General features: G+C 36.5%; 2 protein-coding genes across 5 annotated transcripts in view; one reads left to right on the top strand and one right to left on the bottom strand.

The window, feature by feature from the left end:
* tex10 (testis expressed 10) overlaps window positions 1-14,627 on the top strand; it is an 89,994-nt gene extending 75,367 nt beyond the window's left edge. For both annotated transcript variants that reach the window (XM_039737493.1, XM_039737492.1), the window contains exons 12-15: window positions 1,519-1,599; window positions 7,512-7,690; window positions 13,496-13,706; window positions 14,381-14,627. In XM_039737493.1, coding sequence (XP_039593427.1) covers window positions 1,519-1,599; window positions 7,512-7,690; window positions 13,496-13,706; window positions 14,381-14,494 — 585 coding nt within the window. In that variant the 3' untranslated portion in view covers window positions 14,495-14,627. The remainder of the gene's footprint in view (window positions 1-1,518; window positions 1,600-7,511; window positions 7,691-13,495; window positions 13,707-14,380) is intronic.
* An 824-nt stretch (window positions 14,628-15,451) lies between these two features.
* invs (inversin) overlaps window positions 15,452-24,365 on the bottom strand; it is a 202,741-nt gene continuing 193,827 nt past the window's right edge. For all 3 annotated transcript variants that reach the window (XM_039737489.1, XM_039737491.1, XM_039737490.1), the window contains 3 exons: window positions 22,024-22,268; window positions 18,049-18,156; window positions 15,452-17,918 (listed from right to left, as the gene is read on the bottom strand). In XM_039737489.1, coding sequence (XP_039593423.1) covers window positions 17,821-17,918; window positions 18,049-18,156; window positions 22,024-22,268 — 451 coding nt within the window. In that variant the 3' untranslated portion in view covers window positions 15,452-17,820. The remainder of the gene's footprint in view (window positions 17,919-18,048; window positions 18,157-22,023; window positions 22,269-24,365) is intronic.

Below are 24,365 nucleotides of genomic sequence, written 5' to 3'. Positions count from 1 at the left end.
GGTCATCGGTGAACACAGCATAAAATGCTTTTTAAATTTTTTTCAGAACAGTAATGATAACAACAATTACTACAATTATTCTTATCCCCATCCTCCTGGTCCATAGCAAGTCCAACTTTTATTTGTATAGACACTGACTTTAAGTAGCATTTCTGTTCCCTGCACTTTCAGCTATTGATAATCCATTTTCTCCATAGTCTGTCACTGTGTTCATTGTAGAGGCTTCATTTGAAGATGACCTGTCACATCTACCACATCTCACTTTTTAGTTTTTTTTTTCCGACCCAGTTTGATTCCTACTTGTTTTCTGTTTCAGTTAATCAGTCTGGTTCAATCAACTGTTTCCATCATTAGCACTGTTTGTTCTCTTTGTTTAATAATGCACTGGACAATATAATCAATATTTTATCTGGAAGGTAGGTAATTATTTAATACTACTTTATAAAAATATAAAAGTATTTCTAACATTCCATTTTTTTGAAAAATAAACGTTTGTAAATCTTTAATTTGCTGGTTTCTATTGACACAGGACTGCTGAAGAGAAAAACATTTGTGATATTATCAGTATAAAATATTTAGTGGGGTGTGAGACATTTGCACTGTGTGTGTGTGTACTGTATTTTAAAATTTTTATGAAGGTAGTAGTTACAGAAAGATACACTGATGTATGCCTGACACCAACCATAAACAGCAACAAACACTAATGTGCTGTTACAAGAGATATTAACAACTAATGAACAGTCCACTGAGCACAGTCCCAAAAGTGCAGTGGATCATCTGTGATGTGTCACTGTGGGTAGGAATGGTACATACTGTATTTATCTTGGGTAAATATGCATACTAAACAAGTCATCTTCTGGTGGCTGATGTGTTTTGAGCTGTAGCTGTTTGTTAGAGTTTAATATTTGTTAACTATTTGCCTTTAAATGTGAGTTTGCAATAAAAAGTAAGATTGTTTTTAATGGTTTAAAGATCTTTTGAACTTTTGCAAGGCATTTCTTAAATTAAGCCTGGTTAATTGCTTTGTTGTAAAATATTTTTCTTTTTTAAATAATCAGGGCTTAAAATAAGACGAGTAAATCGGGTGAATTAAAATTTTACAAGTGTTACTGCAGTGTACTCCTGCACATCAGAATGCCAGCATGCATTATGTGTTTCCTAAATTGAAGTTTAATTTAAGCTAATGATCATTTTTACCTTATCACTGTTTAGCAACGCTGTCTTTGAAATGGTCAAAGCCTCTGGCAGATTCAATTAGTGACTATACAAATATTAAAATTATCTTTGATATATTCAGCTTTTTATAATTTCCTTTCATCAGGTTTATTTTTTGTAAAAGTGGTGTGGCTTTGTGAATTTTTCTTACATTAAGATAAACATAAAAATAAATTTAAGGAATTTTTAAAATAGATCAAATTGATGAGCTTCACAATTTCCAAATTATGAACAAAATAAGCAAAAAGCTTGCCAATAAATAACTCAAGTTTATTTTGTGTTTTTTTTTTTTTTCCTTTTTAGGAAGTATGTCTTTGTTTGGCTACAATTTCTTCTCGGACTCAGTGCTTAGATATTCTTCAGAATGCTATCTGCAAAAACCTGGTGAGTTACAAAAACGAGGTTTGCCACATTGTGATCTTTATGTACTTCATACAGAAGATGGACAGTGGCAACACCTAACAATATATTAATTGGGGCTGTAACTAACAGCTATTTTGCTAATTGGTTAGTTGGCTAATTATTATTTCAAGTAGTAATTGAGAAGGTTTAAAAAAAAAAACTATCGTTTGTGAAGAAGTTGTGCATCACTGTGATGTTCATTTAGCTCTGTGGTAACTTTTCTAGCTGCACCTTAGTAGCAGTTTGCAATTATACTGTAGGTTTATGTATGTATGTCTGTCTGTCTATCTATCTTATTTATCTGCCAACTGAGTTTGTCAAAATTTAGGATATGCTCTTATTATTTTGAAGACTATTGCCTCACTACATGAAATAAATTAGCAGTTTTTGTGACCGATGTTCCTGCAATTAAATCATCAACGATTGGAACTTTTTGTAAGTCTGTTAGCCACCTTGTTTCTTTGAAAATGAACACATCAATGTGCTAATTGCCAAACCTCTTTTACAGCTGACGCATACTACTAATTGGCAATCAAATTAATAAGACTCAATTTTGCCAGCTGAATTTGTTATTTTTCCTTAGTTATTTTAAAGTTAAACTCCTTTTTCATGTGGGATTTCCATTATTTTGTTCATACTGTGCCTCCTGATCATGAGAGAACTATATGAAAAGCCATGAAGTAAAAAGAATTCTAGTGGTTTGTTTAGGGACTTGCACACTTTGTTTACAGTCATATGAAAAAGTTTGGGGACCCCTCTCAGCCTGCATAATAATTGACTCTACTTTCAACAAAAAAAGATAACAGTGGTATGTCTTTTGTTTCCTAGGAACATCTGAGTACTGGGGGGTGTTTTCCGAACAAAGATTTTTAGTGAAGCAGTATTTAGTTGTATGAAATTAAATCAAATGTGAAAAACTGGCTGTGCAAAAATGTGGGTCCCCTTGTAATTTTGCTGATTTGAATGCATGTAACTGCTCAATACTGATTACTTGCAACACCAAATTGGTTGTATTAGCTTGTTAAGCCTTGAACTTCATAGACCGGTGTGTCCAATCATGAGAAAAGGTATCTAAGGTGGTCAATTGCAAGTTGTACTTCCCTTTGACTCTCCTCTGAAAAGTGAAAGCATGGGATCCTCAAAGCAACTCTCAAAAGATCTGAAAGCAAAGATTGTTTAGTCTCATGGTTTAGGGCAATGCTACAAAAAGCTATCTCAGAGGTTTAAACTGTTAGTTTCAACTGTAAGGAATGGAATCAGGAAATGGAAGGCCACAGCCACAGTTGCTGTTAAACCCAGCAGGTCTGGCAGGCCAAGAAAAATACAGAAACGGCATATGCACAGGATTGTGAGAATGGTTACAGGCAAGCCACATATCATCTCCAAAGACTTGCAAGAACATCTTGCTGCAGATGGTGTATCTGTATATCGTTCTACAATTCAGCGCAATTTGCACAAAGAACATCTGTATGGCAGGGTGATGAGAAAGAAGCCCTTTCTGCACTCACGCCACAAACAGAGTCCCTCGTTGTATGGAAATGCTCATTTAGACAAACCAGATTGATTTTGGAACAAAGTGCTTTGGACTAATAAGACAAAAAGTGAGTTATTTGGTCATAACAGAGCGCTTTGCATGGCAGAAGAAGAACACCACATTCTAAGAAAAACACCTGCTACAGTCTGTCAAATTTGGTAGAGGTTCCATCATGCTGTGGGGCTGTGTGGCTAGTTTAAGGACTGGGGTCCTTGTTAAAGTCGAGGGTTGGATGAATTCAACCCAATATCAACAAATTCTTCAGGATAATGTTTAGGCATCAGTTACAAAGTTGAAGTTATGCAGGGGTTGGATATTCCAACAAGACAATGGCCCAAAACACAGTTCGAAATCTACAAAGCCATTCATGCAGAGGGAGAAGTGCAATGTTCTGGAATGGCCATCACAGTCTCCTGACTTGAGTATCATCGAAAATCTATGGGATGAAATGAAGCAGGCTGTCCATGCATGTTGGCCATCAAATTGAACTAAACTAGAGAGATTTTGTATGGAAGAATGGTCAAAAATACTTCCATCCAGAATCCAGACACTCATCAAAGGCTATAGGAGGTGACTAGAGGCTGTTATATTTGCAAAAGGAGGCTCAACTAAGTATTGATGTAATATCTCTGTTGGGGTGCCCAAATTTATGCACCTGTCTTATTTTTTTATGATGCATATTGCATATTTTCTGTTAATCCGATAAACTTAATGTCTCTGCTGAAATACTACTGTTTCCATAAGGCATGTCATATATTAAAAGGAAGTTGCTACTTTGAAAGTTGAGCCAATGATAAACAGAAATTAAGAGGGGTTCCCAAACTTTTTCATATGACTGTATACAGCCATTTCTTAGTTTCATGTTGTATGAAACACTTATCTTAGAATTCTTCTCTGTTTTATATTATTTTAAAATTACCATTTTTCATTGCTACAGTAAATACTAAGAATTAGCAAGTGGTAGTAGGCTGCCTCCTATTAAGTAATTCAGCTTAGAATAAAATTAGGACAGAAGTTAAAATAAATCAAAATTATAGCTTAAGTAAACCAAAAAGACTCTCAAAAGCGGGACGAGTAAATTACACAAAAATATAATTAAAAAATTACACGAAAAAGTAGCACAAAGTTAAAGCATACAATACCGCTATACTTGCTGTTATGGTGCAAGGACCTGTATGTTCCTGGCCATGTCAAAGTACTAAAAGCACACACTAAATACATTCCATCTCGTCTCTCATTGTCTCATGATCTTTCTTTTTTTCTGACACTGTGGACATGCATACTCTGTCAGCACAGTATGTCTTCACTTTTTTTTACCCTCAGCTAACTTAATTTTAGTCAGGAATGGTCATTTAAATGTTCTATTTTTTGCCAATCAATCTACACTGAATAAACCAAAATTTCAGTTTTTAAAAAGGTTTGCAAATATGTTTAAAAATCCAAAACTGAACTCAAGGACAATTTGTCTTTTGAATAATTTATTTGACAAAAATAGCACTAGATGTAAGAAAATAAATTGATATTACAATATGCGTATTCAGTTTTCCTTATCTGCTGATTACTAACACCTCTCACATTGCAGTTCATATTGTTTTGTACTAGGTCTGATTAATAATTTGCAACCTAATATACATCGATAGATGGGATTTAAGCACTTTGAGCTACATTGTTGTATTAAAATGTGCTATATAAATAAATGTTGTTTTTAAGATGTTACAGTACATGTAATTTTCATAGTCCATACATTATTTCAAAATCAAGTGACATTGTGCCAGCATGTTTGTTTGTTTGTTTAATGTTTCAATTAAAATGTACAAATTTCTGAAAGCTCTGTCCAGAATTTTACAATTTAAAAGTGTATGCTGTGAGAGGTTTCCACCCCCCGTGTTCCTGATATGATTATAGTACCAATGTTGGAGGGAGAATGTCATGTGCCTGGCAGACAGGCCTGCTTCACAGGCCTGCTTCATTGTGTTTGCAAGAGTAGCTCGTACTGTACCACTTGCACAATTAGCTTATGTATAAATCACTGATTACTCGAGCGTTGCTATTGTTTAGCACATTAAAATCAATTTTCCTGCCTTAACAAGAAATTTGGTTAAATTAAAGGCATTTCTGAGCATTTAAAATGCAATTTAAATGGTAATGCTGAGTTTGCCTGTTAGCATTTAAGCAAAGCAGATGTGCCTCATTATCCTTGATCAAGACTGTGTTATGGTTATTGGGCTGAAACATCTACAAAACAACTGAAAAACTGTGGAAGTCTTTAATTGCACTAGTTATGTTGCTGCCTGAGGTGCACTGGGAAATCAAAGGATGCTCATACTAAAAACTCCAACCCAGTAACAAAGTTATTCAATTTTATGTGTGCTCCGATATGAGTAAAGGAGCTTAAACTGTAAATCCTGGATTGTGGCTTTTCAGTTTCATACAAAAGAAAGTATTATTTTTTAATATATGCTGTCATTGGTGATCTCACAGATTCAGTTTTGCTTAATTTCGTTTTGAATACCCCCTGACCTTGAGTATCTATTATTTTTTAATATAATTGAAATATAGAGGTTGTTCATAGAAACAGACTGTCTCATTAAACAAACCGCACACACAAAAGTGTACATTATAATTTCATTGCTATCATAACATCTATTCATCTTCCTAACTAACTTATGTAGGGCAGGATGCAGGGTAGCTTTACCCTATCCCAGCAAGCAAAGGAGAAGGCACCAGTCAATTGCAGTTACATATAACATTCAAGACCAAAAATGGAAAGAGTTCAGAAAAAATACTTGGTGGAACTTACTTAAGCAGCAGCATTAACAGTCCTGTAACTGCTAATAACTCCTGGACAGCTTTTATATAGTACTTTCATCCATTCCTCTTAAGAAAGATCTTTCAGTTGGTTTATGCTTGTTTGCCAAAATACGTGCATTTAGATTGTGCCACACATTTTAATTGAATTAAGCTCAGAACTGCATGACACAACTTCTTTTGCGCTTCAGATAACAAGGTGATGCCTAAATCTAATACTGTGGAATTTCATAATACAAATTAGAATTAATTGTTCTTTGAATTATTGAAGATTGGCCCTGCCTTCAATTATCTTAATGGTTTCATGATTCTCTGTTCACAAAAATTAATCGATGGAAAGAGGTTTTAATATTGATTTGCAGTGTTTTAATTAATCTAAATGTAACATAAGGCTCTGTATTTTTACCTAAAAGTTCATCTCTTGTCTCATTTTTCCTCAGACATCTGAGTAATATCCAAATGATTTTTAGCATACATTTAGTGAGACAGACATGTTTTTGGAGAGCAGTGGTTTCTTGCTTGATAACCTGCCATTAGCATTTCTTTTGTTATAGTTTCTTAAAGTGAAGACTTTTAGCTCTCACCCCAAGTTTCTTTGTCACCACCTTGAAGTTTGTAAGGTGTGATCTTGCAGTGATCTTTCACTTTGCACAATGTCTACCGTAAATGAAGAATGCCCACTTTCTTATTGACTGTAGGACTGATAGAGACCCATATCTTTAGAAATGATTTTCTTCAATAAAGAAATGTCAGATTTGTGTGTGTTTTTATTTTCAGTCAGACTGTCTATAGGTTTAATTTTAAGTGTAAATCAGATCTTTTTGTGCCATTGCCATGTATAAATCTAGAAATTTACAAGGGATTCAAATGCTATGTAAATTAAAACAGTATATATTTCGTTTGTGGATTTGTATGCATATAACATATTTATATATTGTATGTTGATTTTTTATTGATAACATTAGTGATGCTGCCCACTTCAAATTATTAGTTGAGTAGTTATGTGTCCACAGCTAACATAATCCTTTATAGCACTGGATCCTTGTCAGTAAATGAAATTAAGTTTCCATGTTCTTACAATATTGTACTGCACCATCTAAGGACATACATTTTAGGTGGATTGGCAACAGAAAATGTTGTCCTAGTTCATAAGTGTGCTTGAGTATGGCTTGGGACTGGCTGTCATCTTCTCCAGGATTGGTTTCTTGCATACTAAGCAATGTATGGGATATTAATACAATTTTGTAATGGGAATGTATTCTTGTTTGTTAAATGCATGGCAAGCTTATTGAGAACAATGTTGACAGTCGTTTAAATATAATATAGTTTAACAATGAATGTTTCATTAACACTACTTGCTACATTGCCCTGCTGGGTAATAAGAATCCACCTAAGATCGTGTGATTTTACATAGTAATACTAGCTATAATTCATATTCATGGACAACTTTAATTTGTGTTTGTTTTAATAAGGAAATAACTGTCATTAGAGCTTAAGCAGTTCATTTTAAAAAAAATTGCTTCATACTCCACCTTTCTCTTTCCAAATGTAGGCTAACCTCCAGGTTATCCCCGACAGCACAGCAGCTGCAGTTTTGCATGCTGTGTCCAAGCTGCTAGATCTGGCCTACATTCCCAGTGAGGTCTTGCTTCGATTTCTGGCCAACTGTTGCTGCAGTGTTCTGCTGTTAATGCTTGAAGAGAGTGACAGTGAAGAACAAGGACAAAAGAGGTAGTTTCTCTGCTTAGATATGTATGTGAAGTTATGCTTCCTACATGGGCACAGAGATTGTATTTATTTTTCAGGTAAAATTTTGCAGCACACACTCCTTGATCGCCAGTTTTTCAACTATATCTTACTTTCTGCTTCACTACCTGTATTTCTAGGAGAGCCTTCATTCTGGGATGCTTGGTATAGACTGTTGTTAAGCAAATAAAACAGGTTTATTGATTGACAAGAAAAAAGCTGTACGGGTAGTGGACTTGCTCCATTTGTTCCATGCCATTTGACCTTTGGTGTTCACGTAGGTTATTGTCTGCAATCTAGTTTCTTTCAGTAACTTCTAAGCTTTGATTCTGCATCATCTATTGAGCTTTTTCAGTGTACTCATGATTGCCCAGGTAATTGCTTTACACAAGTTCAAGTATTTAAACATGTGTGACGCATGTGGTTCATCCATTTCTCATGGGTAGTCAGTAGGGATGGGCGGTTTTTATTTTGCATGAATTCATTTAATTTGAATTACTGTTTTAAAGTGATGTTCAAACACAATTTTTTTTTTGTAACCAATTAGTACAGTTAAACAGTAAAGCAAACATTTTTATAAAGTTATTGTCTATTATACCTGCATTTTTATCACTCTTTAATTTAGTATTGTTCTTTATGTATGCTGCTGCTGGAGTATGTGAATTTCCCCTTGGGATTAATAAAATGTCTGTCTGTCTGTCTGTCTGTCTGTCTGTGTTTTATCATCTGGTCATGTGCATACAGTCAAAACATTTCAATGCAAAGAATATGACGAGTGGTGCTCCTCTTAAAAATGAGCTAGTTCCAAAGTCAGTTGTCAGGAGTTTGTTTGGAAATGAAAGATCAGATGTCAAACAAACTAAAGTATAATGTAAAGTTTGCAAAAGGACAAAAGCAGCTATATACCATTATTGCTTTTGATTGACTTTTATTTATATTTATTTTAACAAAAGAATCCCTATTTAGAGGCAGGGAAGCATCTTTAAAAGAAAGTTAATCTGTTAATTGTAAAAATCTTGTTGAATCAACAGTAAACGTAATAATTGCATGATTCAACAACACAATTTCATATAATGAGCAAATAAAGTGTTCATGTCCAAAAAGACTGCCGAGTTCTATTGAAATCTAGCTGAATGTAGGATGCTCTATCAGTATACATACGGGATGAATTAGGGACCAATTTTTGAGGGATGCATTTCTGTGCAGTTTATTTCATTTGTATATTAAGGGTCTTCGTTGAAAGTGGGAGCATATTGTCATTCATTTTATATTTTGTTCTTTTTTTATATCTAATTATTTCTTTCAGCACATATATGTAGGACAGATTGACAGATGCCAATAATGTTGAAATAGGCAGTGCACAAAAAGCAACTCTAAATGGAGGTACCAGTCTCAGGGCACACATACTCGCTCATTACAGGCCGTTTTAGAGTCGCCAGTCAATGCTAATGTATTTGTCTTTAGAATGTTGGAAGAAACCCATGTGAATGCATAAGAAACGTGCTTTGTTAACTCTATGCAGTCAGCGCATGGGCTGGGATCAGAACAAATGACCCTAGAATACATTTGAACACAACCATTTATAATTTACTTGGAACTGTTATTTTATTGACAAATAACAATAAGCAGTTGTATGACATTGAGAAATGGAAATGTAGTGTGTACTAATGTACGACTACAAACCTCTGCTTGCATTGGTGGGTTTGGGTTGAAATGCATTGGGTTACAGGTGAATTTGGATTAGATTTTCAATACCAACAATATCAAAATTGGTATTTTACTCAAACAATCTGAATTTAAGACGAGAAAATTAATATAAGTGGAAAAAACAGTGTCTAATTCTATTCCTGGGTATTTCTATGCATATAACATTTACATTTTAGGAATAATGACACTTTGTGCTCCACACAGGATATACTTTGATAATTTGTACACTTATCTCCACAAAGCACTCTCAGACAAACTCTAGAATCAACCATTTTGCATTTAAGCTGCGAAACACATTATTTTTCATCCTTGCAGTATAGTAGTGTCAATGACTTTATATTTTCTGGGTCGGGACATTTTTGTAGTATTTGAAAAAAGTTTTTGATCATTTTTGAAATAATCCCAGTCCATTTTGGTGTTGTCTTTATATACATTTGTTTCCATTTGTCACTCAAATTCAAATAAACCAAATCCGGCATCTCAAAGTCATGGAATGCGGTGGCCTATTTTGACATTCTAGAGAGTGACAAAAAGTCTTCCTCCAGTGAAAACCAAATCACTTGACAGATCTCATTTGAAAGATGTTTTTGAGACACGTTGTGACTTACAGATGTGCTTTTCTGAATACAACAGTCATCAAACTGACTTCTTCATATTCTGTGAATCTCCTCATTCATGCTTCACATTACGCACCAACAAATTACGGTCAGTTTTCTTCTGGACTTGTTTACCGCCTGTCTGTCCTTCAATATATAAGTGAATGAATCGGAATGCTATATATTCATGATCTAACAATTTTTCTGTGTATAATATGGCTATGATGTTTGACTTCATACAGGACAGCAAAATATTCATAGGGCTTTTGAGTTTGGAGTACAACCGAGACTAATCTTTGCCTGAGCCATACAGAAATAACATTGGACAGAGAAGTAGAATATACTGTAGGTTAAAATCTCAAATCACAGACATTATTTTGAAAAGTGTCTGCATGAAGTTAGGCTAAAGGGTTTGTGTAGGTGCATCTTTTCCAGTTTCCCAAAACCGAGCTGCTACTGAGTTGGCAAGGTAGGATCGAGCACAAGTCAAACGCGTAACAAAAACAAATTCCTCAGTCCAATAAAGTTTGTTTTAAAAAGGTTTAGTGAAAATTCAAAGCAAAACAGTTCACACAGAATTAGAGAAGAAAGTTATCACACACGCAAGATAAAAGACAAAAAAGAAAAAAATGGGTCTTCTATAAGCTTAGCTTTTCCTTGTTCAACTTACTTTCTATACTTAAAGGTTGTGTTATTTCTCTGTGGCAAACTTGCACAATCTTTACTTGTTACATTCAGTAAGTTCTATATGTATAGCACATTCAATATGGTCAATACGATATGTTGCGGGATATGGTTTGAAAACTGCCCTCCATGCCTTACCAGCTGTGCTAGGCAGATCACAAACTGGGACTAATCTGTAGTCAGAGGGACAAGAAATAATCAGAATACTCCATTTCAGTTTAGCTTGTGTGGAATATACCTGTAGTAGAATCTTCCATAGACTTTGCATTACTAAACAGTATAGGCAAACATTGTATCATAACTAAGAAAATACTTCTCTTCAGTTTAAAATAACCTGGATAAGTATCAAATGGCTCTTACAGTCTGTTTTATCAAACGATATTGGACTTTCATGCTTTATCAAGTCCTACTGTTCGCCTGTAACTTCACTGGACATCTCTGTCTTCTGATGGTTTCTTTTCAAATAGTCTTGTACAGCCAGCTGAACTCCTCTGTGGTAGTAAACTGCATGTTTTGGACCAGGTCATTTTTGAGGTTTCAGGTTTCATTTTTGGACTGCTGCTCCAATTCAAAGGTGAATGTTGTTTGGTTGGTGATATAACCCTAGCATTCAATTAGAGTCTCCAGTAAGATGTCCTTTTCTCAGAGATCTTTGAAGCAGAGTAAGTCCCACAAATCTACAGTAGCAATTTTCTCTCACAAGAATTCATTCCAGAAAGGAAGGCCAGCAAGGTAGTTTTTGCTTGTTTGACTCATCTGTTTTGTCCCAAGTCACATTGACTTAATTAATGAAAGAAAGAGCTCTTTGTTAGAGGGAGGCTTCAGGCTTCAAGGGGTGACATGCAGGGTTATGAGGAGCACGTGTGTTTACTTAAATTTTCGTGGTGTGCCTCCTGTTTACAGAAATGGTGTGTTCTTTAGGGAGCTGTCAATTGGCATACTATGAATAGAAGGATTATCTCCCCTTATCGACTTTGACTTTTTGCAGTTTTTCTCATCATTCAGAGGTAGGTTGTAGGAGTTATTTGGGACTCATCTGACTGAGGTTAAGGGTTTAAAGGGGCCCTGGTTAGCCAGAGGTGAATCTTTTGTAAAGCATTACAGAAGCTCAATTTATTTTAAACACTTTGGGAAAGATACCACTACAGTTTAGACAAATAATTAGGTAGGAAATTGGGTGCAATCTGAAAATTATTAAGAATTGATTGAAGACCAAGAGATGCCCTGGTTGATGATGTGCATCTTTATTCCAACTCATTTTTTATTCTTTATCTTGTAGTACATTGTTCAGTGCATGTTTCTAACTTTTTTAGCCTTCAACTAAGAAGGTCACAGCTGGAGAAACAAATGTTGGATTTTGGTGTTTATGGTTAATCATATTGTCTATCAGTGTCTGCCCCGCTTCAAAGACATTATTGACCACATAAACAGGTACTACAGGTGGATAAGATGCATACGTGTTTTGTTATTCCCCTTTATAAATTGTTCATTATTGGCGAATGGTCAGGTTTCATCTTTCACTTTCTGTTTTTCTCAATGTGTCTCTTCTATCATTCAAAAAGAATGTTCTTCATAGGTCATTTTTCAGTATCTTGTGCGACAAACTTAAGGTTTTGTGTAAGTTTTTTTTTTTTTAGGTTTTGAGGATATTTGATGTTTTTTATTATTTTATCTGCAGCATTGTAGCAGTTTTTTTTTTGTACTATTACATGAAGTGATAGTTTTGGAAACTGAGGGAATATTATAGTGAACAAAATCTCTGATTTGCAAGCAATGAAAAAGGCCAAGGGTTTTCAATACTATGCCTAGGCAGTGTGCTGTAGTGGTTATGGCTTTGGATTTCATAGCCTGAGGTTGTGGGTTCAAATCCCGCTACTTAGACTGTGTATGTTCGTATATTTCTACATGTTACTCAAAGACTAATCAAAAACTTTCTAAATATATAAGGCAGATAGATTAACAATAGCAATTTACTGAAGATTTGCTGGCTGGTATTTCATGGCCAGAGGCAGGGGACCGATCTGCTGCTTCTCAGACTGAAAGCCATCAGTAGAAATGTCGTCTGTGAAGGGTCACTTTCGTCTTGTGCCCTTGTTACTGCTTTCAACCAGCAGCTGAACCATTGGACTTCACTGTGAGAGTTCATGTGCAGAAACATTTTTATTCTACTTTTGTTCCTACTCCACAGCTCAAAGAATGTGGTTGGAAACACGCCTAGAGAGCTCTTTGACATGAATAAGTAGTCCCTGCAACATTTAGGCTACTTTTACTTTTTATGGGCTGGCGTAGTTTATTTTAATCTTTTTACACTTGGGAACTTTATTTTACTTTTATGAGCACAGCTGGGCATCTGAAGCCTTCTGACTAAGTAGTGATTTGATTCTTGCTTTTAACGTTTGTTGTTTAGTTAGATGGTAGTTTTCAGTTTTGCACATATTATAATGACAAACTGTGTCTAGAGTGCCATCATTTTCTTATAAGGACTGTAAATGTAAGTGGTGGTCTTATGTATCGCACAGAGGACACATACTTATCTAATTACACCCATGTCTGCTCATCATTTCTCTCTCTTTTAAGACAATATTGTGTAAAAGACCTCTCTAAACATGTACCTCAAGGGCATCTTGGAGAATTACTTGGATCTTAAAGACTAGTTTCTAACACTTTATCTAACAAAAAGCAGTTGGAATTAAGTCTGTAGCTTGCTTAAGACTAAATGTCATATAAGGCCTTATATTACCTGTAGTTGTCACAAATACGTAACTCTTTCCCACTCTTATCCTGACTTGGTTTTCATTCACAGGGAGGCAATGTGGGGTGCCTGCCTTGAGGCTCTGAGTAGCATTCCTCGTGTGCTGCGCCTCATGCTACAAAGCCTGAGAGTAACAGAAGCCTGCCAGGAAGTGATCCCAGTTGTCGCACGTATGATACGTCTACTCCTGCAGCATACACAGCTCCGAAACCACATGTTGGCTAACTCGGCACTACTGCAACAGATTATCCAGGAGATCATGGTAAGTTACATCCCAATAATGAGAACAAGTCATTGTGCATTTTTAACTTGGTACAGAAATATCCGGTATACTAAGCAGTAATTGTGAGCTAGCATGTATTTCTAGTAAAATCGTATATGAGGGGAAAGGATAGGTGCCAGCTTCCTAGTGACTTGCTCAGGATAAAGCAGGTTTGGAAAATGAATGAAGGGAAGGATAAAAGGCAGTAAAATGTCAAACACACCCTGAGAATATGACAAAATGCACCAAAACAATATGATGTTAGTCTGAACTTGTTTCTCATCTTACTTAAGCTAGAACAGGCATGGATGAGCACACGGTAAATGAGTGTATTCTTGAGTTTGCCACTGTAAAATTAGAAGGGAGCTGCACGTATAAAATGTGTCATTCTATAAATTAATAAGCAGGTCAAAGATGCATGTCAACTGTTTTTTTAACCGGTGCATACCCATTTTCAAGTTGTGGGGAGCCAGTGCCTGCATGTCTGAAAGAAAGGGGGATTTGGGAATAGATGTTGTTGTCTAGAAAATTGTCCAGGAAAACTATATACTGTAGGTGTGCAGCAGTTGAAATGTAATGTGAAAACACAACAAAGAAATGCTGGAAGAGCGGTGGATAAGAGGAAAGCACTGAACTCTACTAACAAGTCTGTTACTTTGCTTTATAACCCGCAGAGGTGCAGGAGTGGGGACGGTCGAGAGCAGTGGCTCGCTGAGCTGCAGTACTGTTTCAGTGTGTTCATATCTGGGCAGTCACGTGGAACATCTGCCACCCAAGAAATGTATTGAAGCAGCACTGGATGATGCCTTTGGCCTTTGGTTTGTGATGTTTAGGTTTTACCCCAGCCTTAAATTTTACCTTTGTTAGTCTTTGTCATTGAAATTACAATCAATAAAATTACATGTACGATTTCTAATAAAATGTTGTGTGCATATCCTGGTGATTATTATATTCAGTACAATAATTTGAAGCCTGTCTGCTCTCTTCCTAGAGTTTCACAATCTCCTGCTAAGGAAGTGACCCTTTTTAAATGCTGCTTGTATTTTGCAGACTGAATGCTGTAAGTGAAAACCAGGTGAAGAAGGTAGGTTACCATAGCTGGGGTTAATGTTGTCAGATTATTTCACAGTTTAAAGGAATACCCCACCCAAAATGCGTATTTTTTACATTATTTACCCCAAGTAGTTTGTAGTGGTGGCTGAGAAAAGAATTACTGTTATGTTTTCATGGAGATATAAAGCACTAATTAGCACTATTTAATTAATAACATTAAAAATATGGTGCAAAAAATACAGGGCACCAGCCCCATCCCCAAAAATCAATGATTCCAGGAGAGAGGATTAACAAGAAAACTGCAGAAGGCATATAGCTGGGGTCATCTTACAGTCAGGGTTAGTGGACCTTTTTGTTGAAACAGTCAAACAAACTATTTGGAAAAGGGCAGGGATCAGCAGGGGCCCATGCACCGCTCTACAGGTTTTAAAGAGAAAATAGGCATCTCTCTGGTGATTTAGCTAGTGATGTAGCTTATGTTTGGTTTTCGTCCGCTCCATCTCAGTCGAAGAATGCCAGAACAGACTGAATTTTATCACGTAACATGCCCATCTTCCACTTTCCTGCACTGTACTTTGTTATGCCCATCCCAATGTTTTTATTTTTAAAGACCCAAGAGGATACAAACCACCAGCTACAGTGATCTAGCTTTTATTTTGTAGATGATAATAATAATAATACAAGAAAAATGGTTATTTCTTCAATATTTATTCATAATAAATAGTAACAAATATAAATACATGCACAGTTACCATCCTGACATCTACTTTTATTTCTGATGTAAATGATACAAAAAATTCCTAGGAACAGCAGCAGCAAAACAATCAAATATACAAAAAAAAAATTATAGGCAAGGTAGACAAGGCAACTATGACAAATTACTTTTTGATAAAGAGTAAATCAATTCGTGATATTTATTTTGTCTTCTTGAAAATGCAGCTGCAGAACACAACTTTGTCATAGTGTCCTCCTGGTTCTGATGATGACTGATACATTATGTGTGGGGTAATCTCTACCTGGAATTTCACTCCTACTTTGAATGAATAATCAAACAGTATTTGCTGTAAAGTGATTTTTCCCTTGAAGGGCCGCTCTAAGAAACAGAACAAGCTTTTTTTGTTTAAATTTATGATGTGGGTAGATTAGTTCTCCAGAGCTTCTCTCAAGATTTCTTACTTATATTTTCCCTATTGAGCACATAAGGAAGGCTAGAATTAAACAAGCAGCTCCCCTTTAGAAGAACTTTAGTAAATAAATGGTCGCCAGATAATTCTCATAATGAAATGAGTTTAAGGCAAGCAATAATACAATGCTGCATCCAATTTGTATGTACGTATGTTCTAGTGAGGAAATCTGTAAACAACACTCCTCACATTTAATTACTTAAAGAGGCTGGTACCACACAGAGGTTCTCCAAGACCTAGTTTGTGAGCTCCTCTTTCCACAGCATAAACAGTTTACGATAATGCCGAGATAAGGAGTAACAGGAGAGGGTGTCTGGGTAAGAACGCTGCGTGACATCGAATGTACACGCTAGCGCACCGCTTACCAACAGTCCCAGTCTGGTTTATCTTCAGTATGTTGACCAGCCACGCTGAAGGTGTGCTCTTGATGGAATGAACAAATAAAGTGAATTTGAAGGGTTAGCTGCATTGTGCTATCTGCTTGCGATGGTCCTGTACTGACCTGGTCTTAGTCTTGGTACCGTAAAGACGTACTAACTTTCGAGCTTAGTGCTGTTGGAATGTGCCCCAGAGCTGCAGACTAGCACCAGATCAAGACTAAGACTATGTTTTGTTGCACATAATGAATGATAAATATAAACTGTTCTCTATAATGTAAATAATTGGCAAATTTGTTAGAGGGAGAGAATTATGTTTCAGATATGATTCTACTAATCCTTTTGTCATCATTACTTTTCATATAGGAATCTCAGAGCCTTTTCAAAGTAAATAACGTTTACAATAATGACAGCAGCACTCATTTCAATCTAACTTAGCTTAACAATTTCAATTATTTTTTTTTTATTAAGTTTACATGAGGATGCAATTTTTCCCTTTGCTCTGTTCCATTTAAATCGAGAGGAATGCATGATGGCACATTGTTGGCGCACTTGCATTAAAGGGCAGTCAACTGACAACTGATCAACTGAGGAAAAATGCAAAGCCAAAACAAGTCTAGCAGTGAATTAGTTAAGCTTGGTACTGATCTTGTTCTGCTGTCCACCGAGACAGCACTTAGACCATAGGATCATCTATGTAGTCCAGTCTTGGTCTACTGCTAGCACGGTAATAATATCTTGGGTACACAGCAACTGACCCAATCTGTTAAACAGCAAAGAGTTTAAAGAGTGCTGTATCAGGCCAGTTACATGGGCTACATAAAAAAAAACAAAATCAGCAATCCAGCCTCTATTTGGTTCTTTCATTTTTTTTTTTAGCATATACTTTAAAATGCATTTATGCATGAGGTAAAATCCTGGCTTTCATGGCTACACTAATGTAGTTATCCAAAAAAAGCTAGTTACTGTAACAGCACAAAAATAAAAGCTATTATTAAATGTTTTTGTTATATAAAAATTTGACAAGAACTGCAGAATACTTATAATTAAAGCTCAAGAAGGCAGCTTTGGTATCATTCTTTTCTGAAACCAGTGGGTGTACCACCCAGTTTTGGTCTCTTGACCCCATCAAATTTGCATAGCAATAGGATAGGCCAACCAGAGGCCACTTGATACTGGATTTGGGAAGAAAGTACGGCACATGCGGAGAAGATGCATACTTGTACCTGTTTAAAACAGTCCTGTAGTGTTTTGTAATGCTTCTTCTTTTAGTCACCCTATACAACAGGGCCAATGAAATGTTTCTGCCTCTTTTCCTGCTCTGGAAATGTCTGCCCTCTCAAAGAAAAAAAAATCCAGGACAGGCAGAGTTCTGAGTAACTGCAACATATTTGGCATCATATGGAGCAGGTGAAAGAAGCACCATTCATGGCTAACACTGGAGTGCACTCACACTGATGAAATGTGATGAGATCACGCTGTTTTTTTCTGAATTTTCATTCACTCTTTAGGATTTGTTTTTCTGCTTCTATCGCATGTCCGGGGCCTCATATGATAAGAGAACTGTTTTGATCTGCCAAGGTTTTCCAACAATTGCACTAGAAACACAGGAGAAAAAAAAAAAACATTGGTGTAAAATCACAGGCATCCTTTTAACCCGAGAAAAATATTTCACTAAACACCTTGGTACGCTATTCCTGGCATCTTTTCTTCCCTTGTGGTACTTACAAGGTGGTACAGAGCTCAAGGATGACAAGTCCAGCAGAAGCTGAGAGTGGCTTCCTGAACTCAGACTGCCATTTGTGGTTATTTTGTTTTTTCGGCCCTGAGAGCTACCTGCAAATTAAAGAAAAGTACAAGGCATCAGAATAAAATGGAGTCACGAAAATGAAATCTTTGGTGCTTATTATCTCCTGATATTGTGTTTTTAGATCTTTTTATGGGCTTCAAAACCAGCAGTGGCTTTGTTTTTATTTTCTGATATTTAACGTTTAAGTTGAAGTGCTGTGGACCATGGAGAATTACTAAAGTGTATCTGTCCATAAGGATAAGTAAGACTTTGTTTTTATCAAGACAATGCTATTGTTTTCTGCCTCGTCACCGTAGCGGAGGACCCCAGGAATCGTGGCATACACAACTAGATTTCTACTGTAATTTTTGCTGAGTGTATGACTCTTTAGTGTTGCATAAAAAAAAAAATCAAAAGAAAAAAGTATATATAAACTGCTATGGCAATGTTAAATATCTGACCGATATGATAAGTACTACAGAGCAGTGTTTACCAGCCTCGGTCCTGGGGGCCCACTGATTCCTAATCAGTGACAACAACTGATAACACTGATCTCATTTAATTAGCTGGTATTTTTTATTCTCTTATTCTAAATTCAGAAAAGCACAACAGCATGATTTTTATATTTATAAGACATTTAGAAATATTTCTGCTTTTGGTATAGATTTAAATGCTTAAATCTCTTTTGTTGATTTCACTGTATTTTTCCCTTTCTCTGTGCAGTTTTCCCCTTCGTTGTATCTTATTAATGACAATTAAAACGAGCAGAGCAGAAACGCTGGCAAATAACACTCAATAATCAAAGGCTGCAACTACTTTAGCATCAGACCCACTAATTAGTAAATAATTGATTATTAAACAATTAGAACACCTAGAAAAGCATAATGAAAATCAAGATGAAAATAACCTAACCTATCCACTATTCTTTTATACCCATATACAGTGCCATCACAAAATTCCAAACATTGCCTTTCATACGGAGTGCTTTAACTTTTTTTTTTAATACATAATGAAATGTAACAACAAAGCCCTTTATTTAGATACTTTCTGTAGCTACTTTATTAACACGTTATATTTTGTATTTTATATTCAATGCTCCAAAGTACAATGCAGTGTTATCATCAAACGTAGTCCTTTCTTAAAGCCACTTAAATTGTGAGACAGATTATTATGAGACTATATTTTTTAATGCCCTGTGTGATCTGTATATTCATGAAGGAATGTGTAAGATACAGCAGACTACATTCCTATATACAGAAGAACTCTTGGCATGCACGAGACCTACAGAAAGGTTACGGTGATGCCTGTACAGCAGTCAGGCACGTCATAATTCCGTTCCCTGACGTTTGGTGGTGACAGCTATGAACTTTTCTGCTGCCATGTGGATGCCAATGCGCGTGTCTGTGTGTGCGTGCGCCTGCATGTTTGTATGTGTGTAACACAGCTTGTTAACACACTGAAAAGTAACCTCTTGGCAGACAGACGGCTCTCTCAGCATTTACTTCATCACCCGCTTATCTGCTCAAAAGGCCATTCCCTCATCACAAAGCTGTCCTCTCGTCCCGCTGGATCTGCACACACCGCTTATTACACTGGATTAGCTCTCTGAGGATAATTACTTTTTATTAATAAAGGGATTCCAGGCAGACCGCAAACTTGTATCTGGCCATTCTTGCCTCTATCATCACATTGACGTGTCTCACACAATGAGGTGCATATTTGTTTTAGCAAGATTAAAAGAATAAGGTCATGTGGCAGGAAGCCTTCTAGGCTGACCCAGCCTATGTCTCAGCCTGGACTTGAATTGGTTTTGTCCAAAAAAGCACAAAACCTCTGGACTGTTCTTCTATGTCTGGGTCTCCTCATATCCCTAGAATTCAAAAACAAAGACCTTTACAGCCAGCTACTGTACATAACTGTATAACACTGTTCAATGCTACTTTATGATAGCACCTTCTGTAAAAGACACTATATGCTCAATTAGGTTTTATTTTTATATAAAGTGTAAGGAATTCTACAATAGATTTTTTCAAAAAAAGCATAATTTTGGAGAACTAGAAGTCACGATGAGAAAACTATTTAGTAGAGCAGCATCTCCTTTGTTTATTTCGAGATGTAGCCTTTCTCGATTGAAAGGCAAAAAATAAGCAACAGGAGGTGGTGTAAAAAAAACAGTGCAGTCCGAGATTTATTGTGAGTACAGAAAACATCAATTTGCTTTATAAAGAGTCTTTCTTGTCAGAAGAAATGTAAACTGTTTTTACGAAAGTTTCCCTGTAGGCGATAATTACTTAACTTACATGAGAACTAAAGATATTTGACAAAACCGGAGTCCAAACACTTTGTATGAAAGTTATTGAGCCACCACAAGCCAATTTAAACTACATTTTTACTTTCTCATATAAGAAGTTTAGGGAAAGTATTGTAATTGTCCAAAAATTCGATTTCGAAAATTTGATGAATCTCAACATTTAAGACCTCCGAAAATACCATTTTTGGAATTATGTCTGTGTGTGTGTGTGTGTGTGTAAACACGATAACTTGGAATACTCTTTCACTTGGGTCAACTAAATTTTGCATAAAAGTATAAGGTACAAAACGTTGATTTCAATCGACTTTTGAACTGTTTCCGCAAACTGAAAGTGGTACTTTTATATTCATGAAGTTGCAGAGTCTTTTTTATAATAATTGGTCAATATATTATTAATTTGATTTGTTGTTGATGATTCTTTAATGTACAGAATATAAAAGTATATTGTATTGTATCATTGTCTTGTGGTTTATGCCTCAAATATCCATCCCCATATCTGAGTATATGAGAAAGTCTAAGGGAGACAACTCCCAATTTTTAACTACAGTACATAACATTGTAAAGTTCTGTTAAAAAGCACAATTTTAGTCTACTAACAAACGTAATTGTATTCTATTTTTGATGTTACTTTTTAATATGACTCACTGTTACTAAAATGCTTAATAAACGAAAATGTGATAACCAGTGCGTAACTGAAGTAACAAAAATGTGAAATGCTTAAAACTTTCATATCATTTATCTGAGTTACCAAACACACCAGAATGTTACGCCATGAATAGATGTTCCAACTTTTTTAACGTGTGTTGTTTGTAGTGAACGCCAAGAATAATATTTCATCAATAATAGAATTCAATGTAGACCAACAGTGAACAAATGGTAAGCAAAAGTAGAATGTTCATGAAAAAAAATCTAAATTCAGTCATGTAGCATAATGCTTATGTCAGATATCCAGTCGTATGCTCACAGCATCTCAAACACATGTATTTTGGCTAAAATATTGTTACAGTAAACCACTTCCAGAAAGCCCTCTCATGAGCAGCTGGGGAGTGCATGCAAACAGAACAGCTTTGCCTTGAAGACGTGCCTGCGTGCGCTGCTCCTCTTTTAGTGGTCGTTAATCCACTGTGCTCTCTTTCCAGGTTTTCTTCAACAGTAGTTTGTAAATCTGCACCATGGAATTGACTTTCTGCTTGTTGAATCACCTTGGATATGCACAAGTGAGTGAAAACATAAGCAGGTGGAAAGTGTACTTTGTATTTCTGCATATCTAAGGTGTTGGTCGGCATAGAAGCTGATTATGTCAGGAACTTTTATCTTTTCCTCCTTAAAAAAATGAATACTTTTGTTTGGCCATAACTACAAACAATAAGGGTTAAGTAAAATATAAAGCACAATTGTTGGGTGGACTATTTCTTTAAAGTAATCGAGTCATTATATTTGTGCTTGTTCCACTTCATTACCAAATTCCCAGTCAGACTCTGGCTGTATCCTGTTTCTAATGTACACAATAATGATGTACTGTAACAGGGCAGGGATCCGAAAACCCCACCCTGTTCGTCAGATGCAAATTCTATTTAGCTATAAGCATCAGGAAAAAATGTACCATAAATAGTCTGGAGAGCGGAGTAGTTGCCAGGCCGTGTAGTTTTAGCAGAGAGTGCCCTGTTGGGCAGCTTCACATGAATGGAGGAGGAGGAGGATGGGGACAGCAGCACACGAACATCTGGTTGCCGGTTCCAGAGTAGCTTAATGATAAAGGCCCTCATGTCCCTGTTCCACTGTGCCATCTCTGGCCCACTTGTGCATCTCCTGGCAATTACGTCATTTAGCTGCTTACGCAGGCAGTACCTGTAAAAGACAATGTCATCCATTATTAGGAAACCAGGTATGTGGCAATGTGCCAAGTCAAATAAAGGTGGTGTTAGAGACGGCAACACAGCAAATCATGGAAAGGAGGCGCTGCAGTCGATTACACACAAGAATTCACAAAAGAGAAAGTGCTGCAGTTGGTGCACTACAAGCAGTTCACCCAAAGGCAAGTGTGAGAGCCAGAGCCATGCTTAGTGAGTTAACATTTAGTTCTGTTTAGTTAAGTAAGATCAGTGCACTTGGCTTTGTACTGACACATAGAACACATAAACAAGTAGGATGGTAGGTGCTGCCTTATCCCCTCCCTGTAAGTTAACATGTGAATGGAATCCCCTGCTAGCCATGTGTAATTCAAATGTAACATAAAAAGAAATGCTGGGTGTCTTTTGAAATAACAATGTGTAACCGCATACTGTTTTCTGACCAGACTTGGCAATGAATGTAGTAATGAATACAGTAATTTGATATATGTAAGACTGACTTTTTTTTTTTGTGTGTGAGCTATGGAACTTTCCTCTGCATTTGCGTGAACTGTTTTTTGCACTGAATTTCACTAAAAAGTTTAAAAACCAGAATTTGTAAAATACTGGAAATTTCAAAAAAGCAGCTTCTGTCAGGGCAACACTGCAAACCACAGAAAGGGGCTACTATGGTTGGCATATTTCAGAGATTTGAAAACAGGTGATGATACAGTCAAGAGTGACACAGAAATTCACTTCATAGCACACTGCCATCACTCCAAAATTACATAATTCACGTGTGTATCTTGAAAGAATGGAACAAAACCCACGGCTGCAAACCGAGTTGAAGCAGAACACACAGTGGCACTCATGTCCTTGGAGAGGAGGTTTATAGAGCAGTCGGTTTTGAGAAATAAATTCAAAGGTCAGGTGCCAGAAAGTCAGTCAGGAGTTCATCAATGAGCCCAAAAAGGAGTCCCAATTTGGCAGCTCTTTGAACTCCCAGGGAGGGACGTAAAGATTTGAATGTTTCAGTACATACAGACAGAAGTCACTTTGGGTAGAACATTCTTTAAATATGAATACAACCCAAATGAAATTCTGGAATATGGCAAGTGAGATTAGGAGGCAGGTAGTGAGATTCGGATTTATGTTCTGAGAGGGTCTTTAGAGGTACTCCATACCAGTAAAGGACAGCTAAATCACTTTGTTGCCTTATAATTTGCAGGCATTTCCTTGGCGAGTACAAAATGGCTACTTACAGATAAAAGTTGTGCGTAGAGTAACTTTAAAATAAATTATACACCATGATCTAGTAGGTGCTGTTAATAGACACTCTCTGTTTTAGGTGACATAATTGTTAGCCTGTGGTGGGTTGGCGCCCTGCCCGGGGTCTGTTCCTGCCTTGCGCCCTGTGCTGGCTGGGATTGGCTCCAGCAGACCCCTGTGTTCGGATATAGCGGGTTGAAAAATGACTGACTGACTCACTGACTAATTACTAGCAGCTCATTCCTATGGCATACAGCGGGAAGAAAAAATCAGGCATGTTTTCAAAATTGGTAGCTTATAATGCAGGAGTTTACATGTTGTTAGAAAGGGGACCTTGTGAACTCAATAAAGCAAACTGAAGCGATTCATGTAGGCATAAAGTGTTAAAGAAGTTCTGAGTGAGAACTATTAGGTTGCAGCCTTTTTGGGGATTTTTTTGTTGATTATTCAACTAACTGTTTTTGTTGTTAACTGCTACTAAATTGCAGTAATGGCCACCCGTTCCAGCGCTTATTAAGGCGTAGTTGTCATTCTAGGTGATGTTCTCCTTCTCGCACTCCTAACCATACAGGGTGTCGTTCTTCTGGTGTTTCATGTACCGCGTATGTAGGTGGAAGTGTAGCTCAATCAGTAGTCCATAAGCTTTGCACCCATATATAACCTGCTTATGAAATATTATTCTTCAACATACAATATACATTTAATTACATTACATTGCTTGATTTTCCTTTTTTATTTGTTGCTAGCTGTTATCCAGCCTTGTGCAGGTAACTGGCACAATCCTCAGTTTTCCATATGTCTCTTACAGTTCATCCTAAAAGCAGCTACCCACTCAGGCGCTGGCACC

This window comes from Polypterus senegalus, chromosome 15 (genome assembly GCF_016835505.1).
Source record: "Polypterus senegalus isolate Bchr_013 chromosome 15, ASM1683550v1, whole genome shotgun sequence".
In the NCBI taxonomy this organism is placed as follows: Eukaryota; Metazoa; Chordata; class Cladistia; order Polypteriformes; family Polypteridae; genus Polypterus; species Polypterus senegalus.
Note: the sequence above shows the minus strand (reverse complement) of the source record. Positions and strands in the feature narration are given on the sequence as shown.